General features: G+C 48.2%; 1 protein-coding gene across 1 annotated transcript in view; it reads right to left on the bottom strand.

The window, feature by feature from the left end:
* Window positions 1-14,791: 14,791 nt before the first annotated feature.
* Window positions 14,792-23,551, bottom strand: part of LOC139242930 (uncharacterized) — a 182,256-nt gene continuing 173,496 nt past the window's right edge. The window contains 4 exon segments of the mRNA XM_070870567.1: window positions 14,792-17,919; window positions 18,053-18,220; window positions 18,359-18,529; window positions 21,380-21,466. Coding sequence (XP_070726668.1) covers window positions 17,832-17,919; window positions 18,053-18,220; window positions 18,359-18,529; window positions 21,380-21,466 — 514 coding nt within the window. The 3' untranslated portion in view covers window positions 14,792-17,831.

The following is a 23,551-nucleotide window of genomic DNA, read 5'->3' as shown; positions in this document are numbered from 1 at the left end:
CACAAAATCATGAACGACATAGACCACGATATAGACGGCTACAGGAAAAATGCAAAGCTCACCGCATTTATTAAGAGCAGTTAGTAAGAGTGAAACAACTGATACAACGCTGACACTTGATATGACGTGCATAAAATGCTAAATGCTTCTAATTTAAAAAAAGTACAATATAACAATTTAAAGCATTTACTGCACGCGAGACTAAACAATTGGTAAAATAATAAATATTGTTTAGAATCAATCTTAAACGGGATGCAACTCCTAACAGTAAAGAGGAATTCATGAGCAGAAAGACCCTGTTACCCTGACTAACCAAACTTACTTCTGTAATTGCACTAAATTCTGATTGAAACTGAAACATAGAAATTACATTTCAAGGCATTTTAATTGGACGTCTGACTTTAGGTAACTGTCAATATCAATGCAGTGTTACTCTGCCTCTTACAGACTGTCTGATTATAGTTCCGCGGGGAGTGATGCAGGTTTCCAAAGGCAGTGGATATATTGGAGATTCACTTACAGAAGATCAGAAGATGACAGAGGTGCTTCATTCCCAATGTAGGGGGGGTCTGAGCAGAATTCCACCTCCCTCTGTGAAGACACGGGCTTCGGATCAGCTCTTTTCAGCTCCTTTTACCTGCAAACTGGAGTTATAGAATCAGACAGTGCAGAAGGCAGCCATTCGGCCCAAGGTACCTGCGCCGGATCTTCCACAACAGCTTGTCAATTGGTCCCACACCCTACTTTCCCCCAAAAACCTTACATGTTTCCTGCTCGAAGCCAGTCGCCTCCCTTAAAGAGAGCAGCAGCCACATATAAACAGACCCATGGATCATAATTCTCTCTGTTTCAATGCAGCCTCTGTTTTGTCAGATTTGGGTGAACATTTCCAACTGAGTGCCAGAACCAATCGATTCAGCCCAACACAGAGCAACCTGCTCCCCAGTGCATTGTTCCACTTCCCATTCCTGCACCCCGACAAATGTGGCCACCCACATTAGACCGCTGACACTGCACTGCTGCTTCAGGGCCAAAGGGCGGCACACTCAAATCCCCAAACTGCACTTCGGGGAATGAGGAGACAGCGGCTGGAGCGACTTCCCCGAGAGCAGGCTGCAGCTGTGGAGCTCACTGCCCTTGCAGCAGGCGACTGTGCACTGGGCCCAGTGTGACTTCACACCTCACTGGACAAAAGAGGGAACTCCACTGGACGCGATGGCGAGTCCACCCGAACGCTGAAAAGTGAACTGAGCCCTGTCAGCTTTTAAACTAACTTCTAATCAGAAGCCCAACAGTTGGAATCCAGGCCGGAGACATCTTTGCAAACAGTTTTAAAGATGGTTTATTCTAACCGCAACTTGTACCATTAAGACAGTGACTGGCCTGTCTCAGGCTGAAGGCTTTTTTTTTAACAGACCAGGGAAGCGGTCACCCCAGCTCTGTGTGTGTGGTCTGACACAACGGTAGAGGGGGGACCGGGGTGAAGGGCTGAGAACAGTGGGAACTGTGACCACTGAACGTGTTTCACTCCAGCACAATTCACCATTTAAGCCCCAGAGTTTAATCCAGTGTTTTACAAAGAGGTGATTCCACTGAGAATTACTGAACCCAATAAACCCAAGGTAATCAGGTGCCTCTGTTCGAACTGCCCAATCTAATCCCACTATCCGGCTATTTTGTCCCTTCAGAAAAAACATTCCTAATGTACTTTAACATTACATTTTCGACTGTAGATTAGTTTAGCCAGCTCAGTGCAAACTTGCAGTGCAATGGAATATGTAACCCACTCGACTAAGCGTTACAAAAATGTGTCCATGCAAGCTGTTATTCTAATGGTGTAACATTTGAATTACTGATAGGGTTAATCGTTTCATACAACTCAATCACCATGGGAAGATGTATAAGCCTGTGACGATACTGTGTAAGTAAAATAGTGACACCTTTGCCCCCAAGTATTGCTCTCTCTATACTGTCCTACTGATACAGAGCTATGATTAGCCAAAATGCCCTATTATTACAGGCCTATGATTATGACCTGTGCTATCCTATTGTTCTGTAATTAGTAAGTATATTATGACCATTTCTGATTAGTACTTACACAGTAATACTACTAAAGGACTACAATTATTACCTGTGCTGTGAAAATGGTCCAGGTCTATGCTTTATATTTATTTTGTCCTACTGAAGCAGTTCTGCGATTAGTGCCTATACTGTACTCCAGGTACATGTATATGATTAGAATGCATTATATTATATTGGTGCAGATCAATGAGTACTCCCTATACTGTGCTATTGGTACTAGTCGAAGATTAGTACCAACAGCGCTATCACTGTACAGGACTGTGGTTAGTATCGACACTATCCTAATGTGTTATTAGTATATAGGCTGCATGATAGTATATATTCCTGATTAGAACCAGAACTACACTACCTGCACAGGTCTATGATCATTACCTGGTGCAGACTTTTTATTCGTAGCTACAAAAGCCTACTGGTGTAGATCTGTAATTATTACCCACATTGTCCCCAGACTTGTACACGTCTGTGAGGAGTAGCTCCAGTGTCCTGTTGATATAGGACTGGCATTGTTAAATGAAATACTGGGACTGATACATATACTAACTATACAAGTACTGACCTTAGCTTATGCCATACATTATCTGAAGCGGTAACGGTCAGATTTGAGTGTGTAAGACATTTAGAGTCAAGCTTCTGAAGTTATCTCAACATTTCATTATTTATTGCAAATTGCATGTGGATATTGGTAACAGATCATTGGTTGTACATCATTCAGTTGGGCCAGAAACACAGCAGAAATGTCAAAACAAATACCTTTCTCTGTAATAATATCGAGGAATGTACTGATTTTAATGGTTACAATGAGCGATTAATTGTTTGTGTTGGCCGACTTTCTTGTTCTTTTTCATCTTGTTACTTTAACTGCCAGATTATACACACACACAGTTGTGGCGATGCTGGATCAGGACTTGATTGAAACCTCATGCGATCCACAACCAGTGTGGGCTCTGAGACGTACTTCATGATTCCACTATGAGCTATTGTGCATCTGTAAAGCATGCACTCCCACGTTCCGCCACCAGGGAGCGCATCCCCTGAAGTCCCAAGGGATCCCAGCATCCCTTGGGAGCACTGTATATAAGGCCTGTTCCTCACTCTGGAGTGTCTCAATAAAGACTGAGGTCACTGTTACTTTAACCTCCCTGTGTGCAGCCTCATCTGTGTTAGTGTGGAAGAAAGAATCTATGAATCTATGGCTTATGGAAAAGGGAAGGGTTAAATTCTGTTTTTGCTATGCTTAAAGAAATAATAGGACTAGAAAAATAGCCACGTTTTTTTAGCCTTGAAACTTAGAGATGCAATTAAATGACCATCTGGTATTAAAAGGGAGTCTCCTTTTATTCTGCTTATCAGACTGTGAACAGGGAGAAACTATGCAAGGATAGATAAAGTGTGTACCTCCCGAGACGACCTTTGTACTCGCGGGACTAATGAATAAGATTCCTTTTATATTTCTGTATTCAATTTCTGTATAAAGATAGGGACAATTTGCCTGTACGGCAGAGTTTTCTGCCTTGGTACGGTCCAAGCAGGCTCTCCGAGATATCTCGCTTTTTAAAATAAAATTCTCTCGAAGTGCAGTTCTGAAAGTCTCCGCCTGAGTTAATTTAAGCTAACATTTCCTCGACAGATTCGAACACAATAACTGGCGACGAGAATATGAATCCAACGTAAGGATGCAGCAAACTGTGGGCATCCTGGAGAAGTTCTCGGAGGGTAAGGATTGGGAAGCCTATGTCGAACGATGAGACCAATACTTTGTAGCCAACGAGCTGGACAGAGAAGGAAGCGCTGCAAAAAGGTGAGCGGTCCTTCTCACAGTCTGCGGGGCACTGACCTACAGCCTAATGAAGAATCTTCTGGCTCTGGTGAAACCCACAGATAAATCGTATGAGGAGCTGTGTACACTGGTTCAGGAGTATCTTAACCCGAGGGAGAGCGTGCTGATGGTGACGTATCGGTTCTACACGTGCCAACGATCTGAAGGTCAGGAAATGGCGAGCTGCGTCGCTGAGCTAAGGCGACTTGCAGGACAATGTGAGTTTGATGGCTACCTGGAGCAAATGCTCAGAGACTTTTTTATACTGGGCATTGGCCACGAGACCATCCTATGAAAACTTTTGACTGTAGAGACACCGACCCTCAGTAAGGCCATTGCGATAGCACAGGCGTTTATGTCCACCAGTGATAACACCAAACAAATCTCTCAGCACACAAGTGTTAGCAATGTTCATAAATTAACTAGAACTGTGTTTGTGAGCAGAAATGTACAGGTCAGAAACCACGAGTCTGCAACTGTCAGCAGGCCTCAGGTGACCCAGATGACTCAGAGTCCGCAACAAAGGATGAATGCAAGGCAATTCACACCTTGTTGGCATTGTGGAGGCTTCCATTCAGCCTATTCATGCAGCTTCAAAGGGTATGTTTGCAAGAGCTGTGGAACAATGGGGCACCTCCAACGAGCTTGCAACACAAAACCTACTAACCACCACGTGGCAGAGGAAGATCGGTCCATGGTGGATCAAAGCAATTTTGAGCCTCAGAGAGAGGAGGCAGATGCTGAAGTACACGGGGTGCACACATTTTCAACGAAATGTCCACTTATAATGCTAAACGTAAAATTGAATGGCTTACCCATATGCAAGGAACTGGACACTGGCGCTAACCAATGAGTAAAAAGATGTTTGCGAGACTGTGGTGCAACAAGGCATTCAGACCAGCCCTGAGCCCCATCCACACGAAACTGAGAACGTACAACAAAGAGCTTATCACTGTCCTGGGCAGTACCATGGTCAAGGTCACCTACGAGGGCACGGTGCACAAACTGCCACTTTGGATTGTCCCGGGCGATAGCCCCACACTGCTTGGAAGGAGCTGGCTGGGCAAAATCCGCTGGAACTGGGTTGACATCCGAGCGCTATCACATGTCGATGAGGCCTCATGTACCCAGGTTCTTCACAAATTTCCTTCCCTTTTTGAGCCAGGCATTGGAAACTTTTCCAGGGTGAAGGTGCGGATCCACTTGGTCCCAGAGGCACGACCCATTCACGACAAGGCGCGAGCGGCACCTCATGATGAGGGAGAGAGTGGAAATCGAGCTGCACAGGCTGCAACGCGAGGGCAGTGAAATTCAGCAAGTGGGCCAGCCCGATTGTTCCAGTACTCAAAAGTGATGCCACGGTCAGGATTTGTGGCGATTATAAAGTAACTATTAATCGTTTCTCGCTATAAGACCAATACCCACTACCAAAAGCAGACGACCTATTTGCAACGCTGGCAGGGGGCAAGACGTTCACCAAGCTCGACCTGACTTCGGCCTACATGAAGCAGGAGCTGGAGGAGTCTTCGAAGGGCCTCACCTGCATCAACACGCACAAGGGACTGTTCATCTACAACAGATGCCTGTTTGGAATTCGGTCGGCTGCAGCAATCTTCCAGAGAAACATGGAGAGCCTACTCAAGTCGGTACCACACATGGTGATCTTTCAGGACGACATATTGGTCACGGTCGGGACACCGCCGAGTACCTACAAAACCTGGAGGAGGTCCTCAAGCGACTGGATCACGTAGGGCTGCGGCTGAAGAGGTCGAAATGCATCTTCATGGCAACAGAAGTGGAGCTTTTGGGGAGAAAGATCGAGGCGGACGGCATTCGGCCCACAGACGCCAAGACAGAGGCTATCAGGAACGCGTCCAGGCCACAGAATGTCATGGAGCTGCGGTCGTTCCTGGGACTCCTCAACTATTTTGGTAACTTCCTACTGGGGTTAAGCACCCTTTTAGAGCCCCTACATGTGTTATTGCACAAAGGTGAGAAGAACTGGGTATGGGGAAAAGAAAACAAGTAATTGCTTTTGAGAAAGCCAGAAACATTTTATGCTCCTGCAAGCTGCTTGTATTGTATAACCCGTGTAAAAGACTTGCGCTAGCATGTGACGCATCGTCGTATGGAGTCGGGTGTGTATTACAAGCTAACGTTGCGGGGAAGTTGCAACCTGTCGTCTATGCCTCCAGGAGCTTGTCTAAGGCCGAGAGAGCCTACAGCATGATTGAGAAAGAGGCATTAGCGTGTGTGTTTGGGATAAAGAAAATGCATCAGTACCTGTTTGGCCTCGAATTTGAGCTGGAAACCGATCACAAGCCCCTCATATCCCTGTTCGCTGAAAACAAGGGGATAGAAACATAGAAACATAGAAAATAGATGCAGGAGTAGGCCATTAGGCCCTTCTAGCCTGCACCGCCATTCAACGAGTTCATGGCTGAACATGCAACTTCAGTACCCCATTCCTGCTTTCTCGCCATACCCCTTGATCCCCCTAGTAGTAAGACTTCATCTAACTCCCTTTTGAATATATTTAGTGAATTGGCCTCAACTACTTTCTGTGGTAGAGAATTCCATAGGTTCACCACTCTCTGGGTGAAGAAGTTTCTCCTCATCTCGGTCCTAAATGGCTTACCCCTTATCCTTAGGGGATAAATACTAATGGCTCAGCCCGCATACAAAGGTGGGCACCCGCGCTATCAGCGTATAACTATACCATCCGCCACAGGCCAGGCACCGAGAACTGTGCGGATGCTCTCAGTCGGCTACCATTGCCCACCACGGGGGTGGAAATGGCGCAGCCCGCAAACTTATTGATGGTGGCGCAGCCCGCAGACTTGATGGTCATGGAAGCGTTTGAAAATGATAAATCACCTGTCACGGCCTGCCAGATTAGGACTTGGACCAGCCAAGATCCTCTGCTGTCCCTAGTAAAAAAACTGTGTGCTGCATGGGAGCTGGGCCAGCATCCCCGTTGAAATACAAGAGCTAATCGAGCCGTTCCAGCGGCGAAAGGACAAGCTGTCCATTCAGGCAGACTGCCTGTTGTGGGGTAACCGCATAGTGCTACCAAAAAAAGGCAGGGAGACGTTCATCTCGGATCTCCACAGCACACACCCGGGTATAGTAATGATGAAAGCGATAACCAGATCCCACGTGTGGTGGCCCGGTATCGACTCTGACTTAGAGTACTGTGTACGCCAATGCAGCGTGTGTGCTCAGTTGAGCAACGCGCCCAGAGAGGCACCACTAAGTTTGTGGTCCTGGCCCTCCAGACCATGGTCGAGGATCCATGTCGACTACATGGGCCCGTTTCTCAGTAAAATGTTCCTGCTGGTGGTGGATGCTTTTTCAAAATGGATTGAATGTGAAATAATGTCAGGAAGCACCGCCACCATTGAAAGCCTGAGGGCCATGTTTGCCACCCACGGCCTGCCTGAAATACTGGTCAGTGACAACAGGCCATGTTTCACCAGTGCCGAATTTAAAGAATTCATGACCCGCAATGGGATCAAACATGTCACCTCGACCCCGTTTAAACCAGCCTCCAATGGGCAGGCAGAGCGGGCAGTACAAACCATCAAACAGAGCCTTAAACAAGTCACAGAAGGCTCACTCCAAACCCGCCTGTTCCGAGTACTGCTCAGCTACCGCACGAAACCCCACTCGCTCACAGGGGCGCCCCCGGCTGAGCTACTCATGAAAAAGACACTTAAAACCAGACTCTCGCTAGTTCATCCCAACCTGCATGATCAGGTAGAGAGCAGGCGGCAGCAACAAAATGTAAACGATGGTCGCTCCACTGTGTCACGGGAAATTGATCTGAATGACCCTGTGTATGTGCTAAACTATGGACATGGTCCCAAGTGGATCGCGGGCACGGTGATAGCTAAAGAAGGGAGTAGGGTGTTTGTAGTCAAACTAGACAATGGACAAATTTGCAGAAAGCACCTGGACCAAACAAGGCTGCGGTTCACAGACTGCCCTGAACAACCCACAGCAGACACCACCTTTTTCGATCCCACAACACACATCCAAAGGATCAACGACACCACGCTGGACCAGGAAATCGAACCCATCACGCCCAACAGCCCAGCAAGGCCAGGCTCACCTAGCAGCCCTGCAGGGCCAACAACACGCCAGCCCAGCGAGGGCACAGCCAACACATCAGAACAGACATTTGTACCGAGGCGGTCCACCAGGGAAAGAAAGGCTCCCAACCGCCTCGCCTTGTAAATAGTTTTCACTTTGACTTTGTGGGGGAGTGATGTTGTGTATCTGTAAAGCATGCACTCCCATATTCTGCCACCAGGGAGCTCATCCCCTGAAGTCCTAAGGGATCCCAGCATCCCTTGGGAGCACTGTATATAAGCTAGTCCCTCAGGCCTGTTCCTCACTCTGGAGTGTCTTAATAAAGGCTGAGGACACTGTTACTTTAACCTCCCTGTGTGCAGCCTCATCTGTGTTAGGAACACAATACTCAGGACCATAGGGGGCTGGGGATTGGAGGGCGTGTGGAGCTCAGGACCACAAGGGGCTGGGGGCAGGCTAGGGATTGGAGCGTGACTCCTTATCCTCTTTTCCTTCTGAAGATTCTTTCTTCCTGTTGTCTTGATTTGCGCTGCCTTCCTGGTAGAAGAGCTGTTATTTTATACCCTTTCCCTCCCATTCAAATGCTGTGAAAATCTGCAGCTGTTTCAGTCTCACACTAGATCATATTGAGTCTGCTGCTTTTGACCTTCGATGTTATCTCTATCTCCCCTCCCCCTCTGTGGGAGGAATCACTTCTCTGAGAACAATTATACAGACCATGTCACGCAGAATTATACTAAGCTTGGCTTTACAAAATGATGATAAGAAATGGTACATGCTGCACACCTTTACCTTATTGATTAATAATTCTGGCCTTGATCATTCTAGTTCTAAATGAAGCTGTATCAGCAGTTAGAAAAATGGTTAACATAACAATGGCTGAACTTACCATGATGCTTTGCTTCTTAGTCTTTCTCCAGTTTAAAACTCATTTATGTTATATGGTCATTTTCTATCATCTATAAGTGAGTTTTACATTCAATCAATGCATAGAAAGGAAGTTACAAACATAAAGGTTATTCATTCATTAAAGACATGTAAAATAAGCTGCTTAATTCTAACTTCTACTATCTGTCAATAGGCGATATCTTACAGCTGGGGATTGGTGAGTGCGTGTGGGGCTCAGAACCACAAGTGACACACACACTCACACACAATCTGCAATTTGCAGAAACTTACACACACACACACACACAGGCCAGCTTGCACCATTGCCACACAATACTGTCAGCAATGAAAGCAAGTTGATTTATCTTATTGCTCTGCTGTGTTTGGCAGCTTAAAAGCAGAACTACACTTTTCAGTATCTTATCTATTCGTGGCAGATGCAATTTAACACCAGCCTGCAGAGGGTGGATTGCCGTATGGAAAGTTTAAAATCCAAAACACACTTTTCATTACTGTTATATATGTAAACTTGTCTTTACTCTGTACACCAGAGGGCTCATTTCCCGGAGTCCCAAAGGATCCCATAATGCCTTGGGAGCACAGGTATTTAAGGAGGCTTCACAGGCTGGAGAGGCACTCTGGAGACCTGCAATAAAAGACTACGGTCACACTTTACTTTGAGCTCACAGTGTTCAGTCTGAGTCTTTCTCCATACACAACAACTGGTGACGAGATACAGATAGCGAACCCAAAGATGCAGAGAACAGTGGGCATCCTGGAGAAATTCTCGGAGGGAGATGATTGGGAAACTTTTGTTGAGCAATTCGACCAATACTTCATGGCCAACGAGCTAGATGGGGAAGAGAGCGCTGTCATATGAAGGGCGATCCTCCTTACCGTCTGTGGGGCACCAACGTATGGCCTCATGAAGAATCTGCTCACTCCAGCGAAACCCACGGAGAAATCGTACGACGATTTGTGCACACTGGTCCGAGAGCATTTGAACCTGAAGGAAAGCGTTCTGATGGCGAGGTACCGGTTCTACACATACAAATGGTCTGAAGGCCAGGAAGTGGCAAGTTATGTCGCCGAGCTAAGACGCCTTGCAGGACATTGCGAATTTGAAGGACATTTGGAGCACATGCTCAGAGACTTTTTCGTACTTGGCATTGGCCACGAAACCATACTTCGCAAACTTTTGACTGTAGAGACCCCAACCTTGAGTAAGGCCATAGCAATAGTCCAGGCGTTCATTGCCACCAGTGACAATACGAAACAAATGTAGCAGCACTAAGTACTGTGAACAAAGTGATGTTGTTTGTGAAACAAAACGTACAGGTCACACATACCTGCAGCTACACGTCCGCAGATGTCCGAGTCCACCATCAAGGGTGATGAATGCAAGGCCATTAACACCCCTTGTTGGCGCTGCGGGGGTGATCATCGTTTCCATTCATGCCGATTCAAAGATTACGTTTGCAAGGGCTGTGGGACACCTCCAACAAGTGTGCAGGCGAGCTGCTAAGCCTGTTAAACCTGCAAACCACCATGTTGCAGAGGAGGACAGATCCACGGAGGTTCACGACGAACCAGAGCCTCAGATCGAGGAGGCAGAGGTACCTGGGGTGCACACATTCACCACGTATTGTCCCCTGATAATGCTGAATATTGACCTAAATGGACTCCTGGTGTCAATGGAGCTGGACACGGGCACGAGCCAGTCCATCATGGGCAAAATGACTTAAAAAAAGTTGTGGTGCAACAAGGACTCAAGGCTAGTCTTAACTCCAGTTCGCACAAAACTAAGAACTCACACGAAAGAACTGATTCCTGTAATCCTGTACCGTAAAGGTCACCTATGATGGAGTGGTGCACAAGCTCTCCATCTGGGTGGTACCGGCTGATGGTCCTATGCTGCTTAGCAGGAGCTGGCTGGGAAAGACGTCCGAGCACTATCGCCCGTTGACGACACTTCGTGTGCCCAGGTCTTAAACAAATTTCCTTCACTGTTCGAACCAGGCATCGGGAAATTCCAAGGAGCAAAAGTGCAGATCCACTTAATTCCGGGGGCGCGACCCATCCATCACAAGGCGAGAGCAGTACCGTACATGATGAGAGGGTAGAGATCGAGCTAGACCGGCTGTAAAGAGAGGGCATCATTTCCCCGATCGAGTTCAACGAGTGGGCCAGTCCTATTGTCCTAGTCCTCAAGGGAGACGACACCGTCAGAATCTGTGGTGATTACAAAGTAACTATCGTTTCTCCCTGCAGAACCAATACCCACTACCAAAGGCCGACGACCTCTTTGCAACGCTGGCGGGAGGAAAGACGTTCACGAAGCTGGATCTGACTTCAGCCTACATGACACAGGAATTGGAGGAATCATCGAAGGCCCTCACCTGCATCAACACGCACAAAGGCCTTTTTGTTTATAACAGATGCCCGTTTGGAATCCGATCAGCGGCGGCGATATTCCAGAGAAACATGGAAAGCTTACTGAAGTCGGTCCCGCACACCGTGGTCTTCCAGGACGACATCTTGGTCACAGGTCGGAACACAGTCGAACATCTGCAGAACCTGGAAGAGGTTGCTAGTCGACGTGGGGCTCAGGTTAAAACGCTCGAAGTGCGTTTTCCTGGTGCTGGAAGTGGAGTTCCTGGGAAGGAGGATTGCAGCGGACGGCATCAGGCCTACCAACGCGAAGACGGAGGCAATCGAGAACGCACCAAGGCCACAGAACGTGACGGAGCTACGATCGTTTCTGGGACTCCTGAATTACTTTGGTAACTTCTTACTGGGTCTCAGCACCCTGCTAGAACCACTGCATGTATTACTACGAAAAGGGGACGAATGGGTTTGGGGCAAAGGCCAAGAAAATGTCTTTGTAAAAGTGAGAAAATTGTTATGCTCAAACAAATTGCTTGTATTGTATGATCCATGTAAGCGTTTGGTACTAGCATGTGATGCATCGTCATATGGCGTTGGGTGTGTATTGCAACAAGCTAATGATTTCGGGAAACTGCAACTGGTTGCTTATGCATCCAGGAGTCTGTCTAAGGCTGAGAGAGCCTACAGCATGATTGAGAAAGAAGCGTTAGCGTGTGGCTATGGGGTAAACATAGAAACACAGAAAATAGGTACAGGGATAGGCCATTCGGCCCTTCGAGCCTGCACCACCATTCAATAAGAAAATGCATCAATACCGATTTGGGCTAAAATTCGAATTGGAAACTGACCATAAGCCACTTATATCCCTGTTCTCCGAGAGTAAAGGGATAAATACCAACGCATTGGCCCGCATCCAGAGGTGGGCGCTCACGTTGTCCGCATACAACTGCGCCATCCTCCACAGGCCAGGCACAGAAAGCTGTGCCAATGCTCTCAGTAGGCTGCCATTGCTCACCACGGGGGTGGAAATGGCACAACCCGCAGATCTAACCATGGTTATGGAAGCATTTGAGAGTGAGCAATCACCCGTCACTACCCAGCAGATCAAAACCTGGGCAAGCCAGGACCCCTTATCTCTAGTTAAAAGCTGTGTGCTTCACGGGAGCTGGTCCAGTGGAAATGCAGGAAGAGATAAAGCCGTTCCAGTGGCGCAAAGTTGAAATGTCTATACAGGCAGACTGCCTTCTGTGGGGCAATCGAGTAGTGGTCCCCAAGAAGGGCAGAGACACCTTTATCAATGACCTCCACAGTACCCACTCAGGCATCATAATGATGAAAGCGATAGTCAGATCCCACGTGTGGTGGCCCAGTATCGATGCGGACTTAGAGTCCTGCGTTCACAGATGAAATACATGCTCGCAGTCAAACAATGCACTCAGGAGGCGCTGCTAAGTTTACAGTCTTGGCCCTCCAAACCGTGGTCTCGGGTACACGTCGACTATGCAGGCCCATTCTTGGGTAAAATGTTCCTGGTGATTGTAGACATGTACTCCAAGTGGATTGAATGTGAGATAATGTTGGCTAGCACGTCCGCGGCCACCACTGAAAGCCTGCGGGCCATGTTTGCCACACACGGCCTACCCGATGTGCTGTTGAGCGACAACGGGCCATGTTTTACCAGTGCTGAGTTCAAAGAATTCGTGGCCCATAACGGGATCAAACATGTCACATCTGCCCCGTTTAAACCAGCGTCCAATGGTGAGGCAGAGGGAGCAGTGCAAACCATCAAGCAAGGTTTGAAGAGGGTAACTGAAGGCTCACTGCTGACTCGCCTATCCTGCTTAGCTATCGCACGAGACCCCACTCACTCACTGGGATCCCACCTGCTGAACTGCTCATGAAAAGAGCACTTAAGACAAGGCTCTCGTTAGTTCACCCTGATCTACATGAACGGAGAGAGCAGGCGGCTTCAGCAAAGTGCATTCCATGATAGTGCAAATGTGTCACGTGAGATTGAAATCAATAATCCTGTATTTGTATTAAATTATTGACAAGGTCCCAAGTGGCTTCCCGGCACTGTCGTGGCCAAAGAGGGGAGCAGAGTGTTTCGGGCCAAACTTTCAAATGGACTCATTCACCGGAATCACTTGGACCAAATCAAACTCAGATTCACGGACTATCCTGAGCAACCCACCTTGGACCCTACATTTTTTGATCCCCCCAACATACACACCAGTTGCAACCGACACCACAGTTGACCACGAAGCAGAACCCATCATCCACAGCAGCCCTGCACGGCCCAACATACCAGGCTGCCCAGCAAGGCCAGCTGCACAGCAGCCCAGCGAGGGCCCGACAACACCAGCTCTCACACCAAGACGATCAACCAGGGCAAGAAGGGCCCCAGATCGACTCACATTGTAAATAGGTACACTGTTGACTTTGGGGGTGTGGGGGAGTGTTGTTATATATATATAAACTTGTATTTACTCTGTACAGCCACCAGAGGGCTCATCCCCTGGAGTCCCAAGGGATCCCATAATCCCTTGGGAGCACAGGTATTTAAGGAGGCTTCACAGGTTGGGGAGGCACCCTGGAGACCTGCAATAAAACACTTTACTTTGACCTCAGTGTTCACTCTGACTTTCTCCTTCCACGACACGACACGACCTTATCCTTTCACTTTGTGGCCTACAGAAACAGGCTTTCTATTCTGCATCTTGCCTTTTGATTTCATGTCTCTCTCCCTCACTGACTGTCTCACTCACTCTCTCCCTCCCACCCATATTGAACTAAAATTTACAGTAATGTGACACACAGGCACATCAACTCACAAAAACACATATGTACTCAACCTCGCTCACATCCAGTTTGAAAGGGGTGTGGCCTGGCTGTGTCCATTTTGATGATGTCACTTACTGGCTGTGGTAGCCATGTTTGATGAGGCCTCCTCCAGTAGGGGCTGACCGAGGCACCCTCCAGAGGGGGCTGACCGAGACCTTCTTCAGAGGGGGCTGACCGAGACCTTCTCCAGAGGGGGCTGACCGAGACCTTCTCCAGAGGGGGCTGACCGAGACCTTCTCCAGAGTGAATTGAACAAAGCCTCTGCCACAGGTTGTACCCATGGGGCCCACGTGTCTGTTTATTACCTGGGGTTTAATTCCCTCTCTGGGCCCTGGTTTGTTATCTTGGGTTAACAAGTTCCTGTTCGATTGTGGCCCTTGTGGATAAAGAAGTTAAAACCTGGGGTTAAAGTAGCCCGGCTTGCAATGCTGTAAAATCATGTTAACTCGGTGCATGATGAACAGGGGCCGAGAGGAAATTATGGTCAGAAACGTAAATCCGTGGATGGCTATTTCAACATAATGCTTGTGCTTGGGAGAAATGCGGCAATGTTGAGGGGACATGGAGGCCATTTGAGGGGTTTTGATGGAGTAAATCGGGAGAGACTATTCCCAGTAGCAGGAGGGTGGGAAGCCAAAGGACAGGTTTAAAATTATTGGCAAAATAACCAGAGCGGAGTCGAGGAAGATTTTTTAATGCAGCAAGTTATTATGACCTGGAAAGCAGTGCCTGAAAGGGTGGTGGAAGCAGATTGTACTTGTACACTTGTAAAGAAACAGTTTGCAGGGCTCTGGGGAGAGAGAGGGAATAATTGGATCGCTCTTTCACAGAGCCGGCACAGGCAGGATGGGCCCAATGGGCTGTATGATTCTATAATTGTTGCAGGTCCATGGGGGCCATTTTACGACAGGTCCATGGGGGCCATTTTACGACAGGTCCATGGGGGCCATTTTACGACAGGTCCATGGGGGCCATTTTACGACAGGTCCATGGGGGCCATTTTACGACAGGTCCATGGGGGCCATTTTACGACAGGTCCATGGGGGCCATTTTACGACAGGTCCATGGGGGCCATTTTCCGTTGACTGTGGGGCGGTATTTTCAGAGTCCCTGCTGCGCTCTTTTGCTCACACCCAGTCTCTCCATCTTGTGTAAATTGCATATCCAGCCTCCCGAGTAAAACCCACCCGGATCAATAGACGGACACTTCAGGTCTATAGTGTTGTTTGGAGAAGGTGGGATGTACTCTTGTGCAACCTTTATTTAAAATATTCAAATAATGAAGCCAGTTTTTATAAAATAATGGGGAGACTCGGGTGGAGCAGAAGTGGTGGAATTTTATTATCATAGCATTTATATAGCGGCTTTAATTTAATGAAACATCACAAGACAATAATCAGACAAAATTTGACAACGTGTCACATAATTAGATGTTTGGACAGATGACGAAAAGTATAGTGAAAGAGGTGAGTTTTAAGAAACGTTTAAAGATGGATGAGAGAGAGTTAGAGCTGCGAATAGGTTTAGGGAGGGAATTCCAGAGTTTAGGACCTTGACAGCTGAAGTCATGGGCGCCAATGTGGGGAAATGGAAATCGAGAAAGTGCAAGAGGTCAGAGGAGTGGGGAGATCTCAGAGGGTTGTAGGGACACTTGTTACACAGTCTGACCCCTCACTGGGAGAGACACACTGTACACAGGGACACTTGTTACACAGTCTGACTCCTCACTGGGAGAGACACACTGTACATAGGGACACTTGTTACACAGTCTGACTCCTCACTGGGAGACACACACTGTACACAGGGACACTTGTTACACAGTCTGACTCCTCACTGGGAGACACACACTGTACACAGGGACACTTGTTACACAGTCTGACCCCTCACTGGGAGACACACACTGTACACAGGGACACTTGTTACACAGTCTGACCCCTCACTGGGAGACACACTGTACACAGGGACACTTGTTACACAGTCTGACCCCTCACTGGGAGAGACACACTGTACACTGGGACACTTGTTACACAGTCTGACTCCTCATTGGAGAGACACACACTGTACACAGGGACACTTGTTACACAGTCTGACCCCTCACTGGGAGAGACACACTGTACACAGGGACACTTGTTACAGTCTGACGCCTCACTGGGAGAGAGACACTGTACACAGGGACATTTGTTACAGTCTGATTTCTCACTGGAAGAGACCCTCAGGAATACTGAGCACAATTGTCAGTGTCCCACTGCAGCCCAGACTGAGCCCCACCCTGGGCCCTTCCTGTCTGTGCATTTCCCCAGGGCCCCATTGGGGAACATTCAGCCCCAGATATCCTGCAGAAGCAGCGCTGTGGGGGCAGGGGCGGCTGAGTCATGTGACCCTCTGGCTGGGCCTCTGACGTCACAATGGGAGATGGCGCTCGCTCAGCTCGAGCGGGAAACCGTTAAAGGGCCGGTAGGATTTAAACCTGGCGTGCGCGGGGTTAAAGGGGAGGGCAGGAAATCGGCCCAAATGGTCAAACAATAAGAGCAGTGATGGTCATACAGTGAAATGTTCACACAATGGGAGCAGTGATGGTCATAGTGAAATGTTCACACAATGGGAGCAGTGATGGTCATACAGTGAAATGTTCACACAATGGGAGCAGTGATGGTCACACAGTGAAATGTTCACACAATGGGAGCAGTGATGGTCATACAGTGAAATGTTCACACAATGGGAGCAGTGATGGTCATACAGTGAAATGTTCACACAATGGGAGCAGTGATGGTCATACAGTGAAATGTTCACACAATGAGAGCAGTGATGGTCATAGTGAAATGTTCACACAATGAGAGCAGTGATGGTCATACAGTGAAATGTTCACACAATGGGAGCAGTGATAGTCATACAGTGAAATGTTCACACAATGGGAGCAGTGATGGTCACACAGTGAAATGTTCACACAATGGGAGCAGTGATGGTCATACAGTGAAATGTTCACACAATGAGAGCAGTGATGGTCATACAGTGAAATGTTCACACAATGGGAGCAGTGATGGTCATACAGTGAAATGTTCACACAATGGGAGCAGTGATGGTCATACAGTGAAATGTTCACACAATGGGAGCAGTGATGATCACACAGTGAAATGTTCACACAATGGGAGCAGTGATGGTCATACAGTGAAATGTTCACACAATGGGAGCAGTGATGGTCATACAGTGAAATGTTCACACAATGGGAGCAGTGATGGTCATACAGTGAAATGTTCACACAATGAGAGCAGTGATGGTCATAGTGAAATGTTCACACAATGGGAGCAGTGATGGTCATACAGTGAAATGTTCACACAATGGGAGCAGTGATGGTCATACAGTGAAATGTTCACACAATGGGAGCAGTGATGGTCATACAGTGAAATGTTCACACAATGGGAGCAGTGATGGTCATACAGTGAAATGTTCACACAATGGGAGCAGTGATGGTCACACAGTGAAATGTTCACACAATGGGAGCAGTGATGGTCATACAGTGAAATGTTCACACAATGGGAGCAGTGATGGTCACACAGTGAAATGTTCACACAATGAGAGCAGTGATGGTCACACAGTGAAATGTTCACACAATGGGAGCAGTGATGGTCATACAGTGAAATGTTCACACAATGGGAGCAGTGATGGTCATACAGTGAAATGTTCACACAATGGGAGCAGTGATGGTCATACAGTGAAATGTTCACACATACACACTCAGTCTGGGTCTGGATTCTTGCAGCGACTCCAGATGTCTCTGTCCGGTTGAACTGAACTGATTCTTCCTCAGCCTGAAACAGATTAACAACAGTGTAAATAACAGGGAGACTGGGTTAATATTTCAATGTTAATTAGTCAAATATTACCCATAGTGACTGAACGTATTTATATTTTATTACATTAAACATTAACACAAACACTCACCAGATCTGCTCCAGACTGCTGCAGGTCAGTATGAGGCGATGGAGAGCGGGGTAAGATCGGTCTGTGAAGGAGTTTGATCGCAGGTCCAGAACCGTCAGTGAGTGGTTTGTACTGAGAACGGAGGAGAGATCCTCGGCACCAGAATCTGTGAGACCGACATCATACAGCCTGGGGATCAGAGAGAGAAATAACAGGAATCAGAGTAAATCCCCAGTGTTTATTAATAACACTATTACTGATACTAATAATGATCAGTGTCAGACACCCAGTTATTATAAACACAATCTCACACAGTCTGGTACTTACCACAGTTCCTGTATTTTACAGTCTTGGTCCCTCAGAGCCGCAGACAGCAGTTTCACTCCTGAATCACCCAGATTATTAAATCCCAGGTCCAGAACCGTCAGTGAGCGATTTGTACTGAGAGCGGAGGCGAGATCCCCGGCACCAGAATCTGTGACACCGACAGCACGCAGCCTGGGGATCAGAGAGAGACATAACAGGAATCAGAGTAAATCCCCAGTCTTTATTAATAACACTATTACTGATATTAATAAACACTGAACATTATTATTAGTAACAGTATTACTGGGGTCAAGTTTCGGGCCGTGCCTAGAACGGCGCAGACCCGCGAGCCACGCGTGATTTCTGCGCTCAAAACCGTGCCGAAAACTTACCTCGGTATTCTCCACTCCCTCAGGTCAGTCCAGGCCCTCGGTACAGCGCAGCACAAGCTGTGGGGGGGGGGGGGGGGGGGGGGGGGGGCGGAGCCAGGACCCTGCGCTGAAAACAGTGTCGGGGCCTCTGCACATGCACGCTACCGTGTGCGCACATGTGCAGTAGCTCCAGTTGCCCGAAACTGTGTGGGAGGGGCCCGAAGCACGCAGCCCCGAGCCCTGGCCGAATGGGCTCACTGGGGCAGTGAAGATCAGTCTGCACCTCCCCCACCCCCAGCTCCTGCTCTGCTGCCTGCCCCCCCACCCAGCTCCCGCTCCCCCCCCGCCAACTCCCGCACCGCTGCCTGCTCCCACCCCCCCAGCTCCTGCTCCACTGCCTGCCCTCCTCCTCCCCCCCCCCCCTCCGCCCCACTCTGCTGCCTGCCACTCCCCCGCCCCTTCAGCTCCAGTCAGCTCCCTCTTCCTTCGGCAGGGCCCATCCACCCGGCAGCTTGCTGAGGGCGGGCCCCGCCCGAAGTCTTCGGCCCGGCTTCTTCACGTTGGCTGGGCCTGTTCAGCCTCCCCACCTTCCCTCTCCTCTTCCCCCCCCTCCCACCCCACCCCACCCCTCTCCTCTCCTCTCCCTCCCTCCCTCTCCTCGCTGTCAGATACTGACAGAGAGAGAGAGAGAGAGACGCTGACAGACAGAGAGAGCGAGACGCTGACAGACAGAGAGAGCGAGACACTGACAGACAGAGAGAGCGAGAGACACAGAGAGAGAGAGACACTGACAGAGAGAGAGACACTGACAGAGAGAGAGAGAGAGAGAGAGAGAGAGAGAGACACTGACAGACAGAGAGAGCGAGACACTGACAGAGAGAGAGAGAGAGAGAGAGAGAGAGAGAGAGAGACACTGACAGACAGAGAGAGCGAGAGACACTGACAGAGAGAGCGAGAGACACTGACAGAGAGAGAGCGAGAGACACTGACAGAGAGAGAGACACTGACAGAGAGAGAGAGAGAGAGAGAGACACTGACAGACAGAGAGAGCGAGACACTGACAGAGAGAGAGAGAGAGAGAGAGAGAGAGACACTGACAGACAGAGAGAGAGACACTGACAGAGACACTGACAGAGAGAGAGACACTGAGAGAGAGAGAGAGAGCGAGACACTGACAGACAGAGAGAGCGAGACACTGACAGACAGAGCGAGCGAGACACTGACAGACAGAGAGACACTGACAGACAGAGAGACACTGACAGACAGAGAGAGAGACATTGACAGACAGAGAGAGCGAGACACTGACAGAGAGAGAGACACTGACAGACAGAGAGACACTGACAGACAGAGAGAGACACTGACAGACAGAGAGACACTGACAGACAGAGAGAGAGAGACACTGATAGACAGAGAGAGAGAGAGACACTGATAGACAGAGAGAGAGAGACACTGACAGACAGAGAGACACTGACAGAGAGAGAGAGAGAGACACTGACAGACAGAGAGACACTGACAGACAGAGAGAGAGAGACACTGATAGACAGAGAGAGAGAGAGACACTGATAGACAGAGAGAGAGAGACACTGACAGACAGAGAGACACTGACAGAGAGAGAGAGAGAGACACTGACAGACAGAGAGACACTGACAGAGAGAGAGAGAGACATTGACAGAGAGAGAGAGAGAGAGAGAGAGAGAGAGAGAGAGAGAGAGAGAGAGAGAGAGAGAGACACTGGGGGGGGGGGGGGGTTCCAGCACACTTTTGGAGGGCTCCCGGTGCTGCAGTCAGTGAGTAGAAATGTAATTTTTTATTTATTGATTTTTAAATTTTTTTTTATTTTAAAATTTTTTTTGATTGATTTATTGGTTGATTTATTGATCATTTATTATTGATGATGGCTCTTTATTTGTAAAAGTGATGTGTTTCATGTTTGTAAACTTCCCTTCCCCTCCCCTCCCCACCACCTCTGGTTCCCTACGCCTGATTTCTAAGTGTAGGCAAGGTTTTTCTGAGCGTACAAAAATCTACACTGACTCCATTCTAAGTTAGTTTGGAGTAAGTTTTCACTGCCTAAACTTTCAAAATTGGCGTAAGTGGTCGGATACGCCCCCTTTTGAAAAAAAGAAAATCTGTTCCAAAATGAAACTGTTCTAACTGACTAGAACTGGAGCGAACACCATTCTAAACCAGTTGCTCCAAAGAAATGGCAGCAACTCAGGCCGAAGCCTGACCCCACTGATGCTAATACAGTTGAGTGTCGCGAATCTGGCAACCTCGGACCGAGGCCGAGAGGGTTTTCGTGTTTTTCCAGACTTCAGAACGTGTTTCTGACATCCGAAATCCGTAAACACCCGAGCCTAGGTTCAGGTATTTCCGGATTTCAGAGCGTCAGAAAGTTGGGGGGGGGTTGCTCTCGAAGGAGCTGTTTGGACTGGCCCAGTCCAGGCATCCGGGCGGGGCCCCGCCGGGAAGGAGGCGTTCGGGCGAGCCGGCGAAGAGGCCCCGAGGTTGGCAGGGTCGTCCGGTCCAGATTCCGGAACATTCCAGGTTTTGGACGCCCAACCTGTAATATTCAGTGTTTATTAATAACACTGTTACTGGTACTAATAATAATGTTCAGTGTCAGACACCCAGTTATTATAAACACAATCTCACACAGTCTGGTACTTACCACAGTTCCTGTATTTTACAGTCCGGGTCCCTCAGAGCCGCAGACAGCAGTTTCACTCCTGAATCTCCCAGATTATTGCTGCTCAGTCTAAACACAAACAGAGTGAGAAACAAACTGAACCAAACCCCGGATCGGATATACTCTCTCTCTCGGATATTACAGCAATCACTGAAAGTACATCAGTAAATTAATACCCAGTTTTGGGCCGGGATTCCCCACCTGGGTGGGTCCGGTGTGACCGGGATCGGTGGTGGGTCCCCATCTCGTGTCCGGTTCCAGCCCGCTCTGTGAAACTCTCCTCTGATTGGCCGTGTTAAGCCCCGCCCAGTGCGGTTCCCGACCAATTGGAAGAAGCGGGTCTGGTGACGCGGCATCAGCCGGTTCCCTTAAAGGGACCGTGTGCACATTGATGTTCACAGTTGTGCTGTCAGTGAGCTGCTGCAAACACTGACCAGCTCTGTACAGAGGTGCACCACTGCATCCTTGCTCTCCCAGCACTACCTCCATATGGCTATGGAGGGATTCACAGCACACAGGGAGGTCCTCTTCCCTTCCCATGGGTGGAAGAGACCTCCCCAGGAGACCAATGCAGCCTGGGTACACATTGCACAAGCAGGGATGTAGTCAGGGGGACCTGACTGCAGTGGTGCAAACCTTTCAATGATCTCATTGGATCACAAAACGTTACTGCAAATCCAAACTGATCCTCATCAGAAATAGGAGCAGGAGTAGGCCATACGGCCCCTCGAGCCTGCTCCGCCATTCAGTAAGATCATGGCGGATCTGATCATGGACTCAGCTGCACTTCCCCGCCCACTCCCCATAACCCTTTATCTCCTTATCATTTAAGATACTGTCTATATTTCTGCCTTAAATGTATTCAATGTCCCAGCTTCCACAGCTCTCTGAGGCAGCAAATTCCACAGATTTACAACCCTCAGAGAAGAAATTTCTGCTCATCTCAGTTTTAAATGGGCGGCCCCTTATTCTAAGATCATGCCCTCTAGTTCTAGTCTCCCCCATCAGTGGAAACATCCTCTCTGCATCCACCTTGTCAAGCCCCCTCATAATCTTATATGTTTCAACCAGATCACCTCACATTCTTCTGAATTCCAATGAGTAGAGGCCCAACCTAGTCAACCTTTCCTCAACTCATTCCCGGAATCAACCGAGTGAGCCTTCTCTGAATTGCCTCCAAAGCAAGTACATCCTTTCGTAAATATGGAAACCAAAACTGGACTCAGTACTCCAGGTGTGGCCTCACCAATACCTTATGTAGCTGTAGCAAGCCTTCCCTGCTTTTATACTCCATCCCCTTTGCAATAAAGGCCAAGATACCACTGGCCTTCCTGATCACTTGCTGTATCTGCACACTATCATTTTGTGTTTCATGCACAAGTAACCCCCAGGTCCCGCTGTACTGCGGCACTTTGCAATCTTCCTCCATTTAAATAATAACTTGCTCTTTGATTTTTTTTTTCTGACAAAATGCATGACCTCACACTTTCCAACATTATACTCCATCTGCCAAATTTTTGCCCACTCACTTAACCTGTCTATGTCCTTTTGCAGATTTTTTGTGTCCTCCTCACACATTGCTTTTCCTCCCATCTTTGCATCGTCAGCAAACTGGGCTACGTTACACTCAGTCCCTTTTTCCAAGTCATTCATATAGATTGTAAATAGTTGGGGTCCCAGCACTGATCCCTGTGGCACCCCACTAGTTACTGGTTGCCAACCAGAGAATGAACCATTTATCCCGACTCTCTGTTCTCTGTTAGTTAGCCAATCCTCTATCTATGCCAATATATTATCCCCAACCCCGTGAACTTTTATCTTGTGCAGTAACCTTTTATGTGGCACCTTGTCAAATGCCTTCTGCAAATCCAAGTACATCACATCCACTGGTTCCCCTTTATCCACCCTGATTACATTTTCAAAGAAATCTAGCAAATTTGTCAAACATGACTTCCCCTTCATAAATCCATGCTGACTGTGCCTGATCAAATTTTGCTTTTCCAAATGTCCTGCTACTGCTTCTTTAATAATGGACTCCAACATTTTCCCAACCACAGATGTTAGGCTAACTGTTCTATAGTTTCCTGCTTTTCATCTGCCTCCTTGTTTAAATAGGGGTGTTACATTTGCAGTTTCCCAATCTGCTGGGACCTC

The sequence above is a fragment of the Pristiophorus japonicus genome, unplaced genomic scaffold (assembly GCF_044704955.1).
Source record: "Pristiophorus japonicus isolate sPriJap1 unplaced genomic scaffold, sPriJap1.hap1 HAP1_SCAFFOLD_154, whole genome shotgun sequence".
Taxonomy (NCBI): Eukaryota; Metazoa; Chordata; class Chondrichthyes; family Pristiophoridae; genus Pristiophorus; species Pristiophorus japonicus.
The sequence above is the reverse complement of the archived record's forward strand: the minus strand, read 5'-3'. Positions and strand labels throughout refer to the sequence as shown.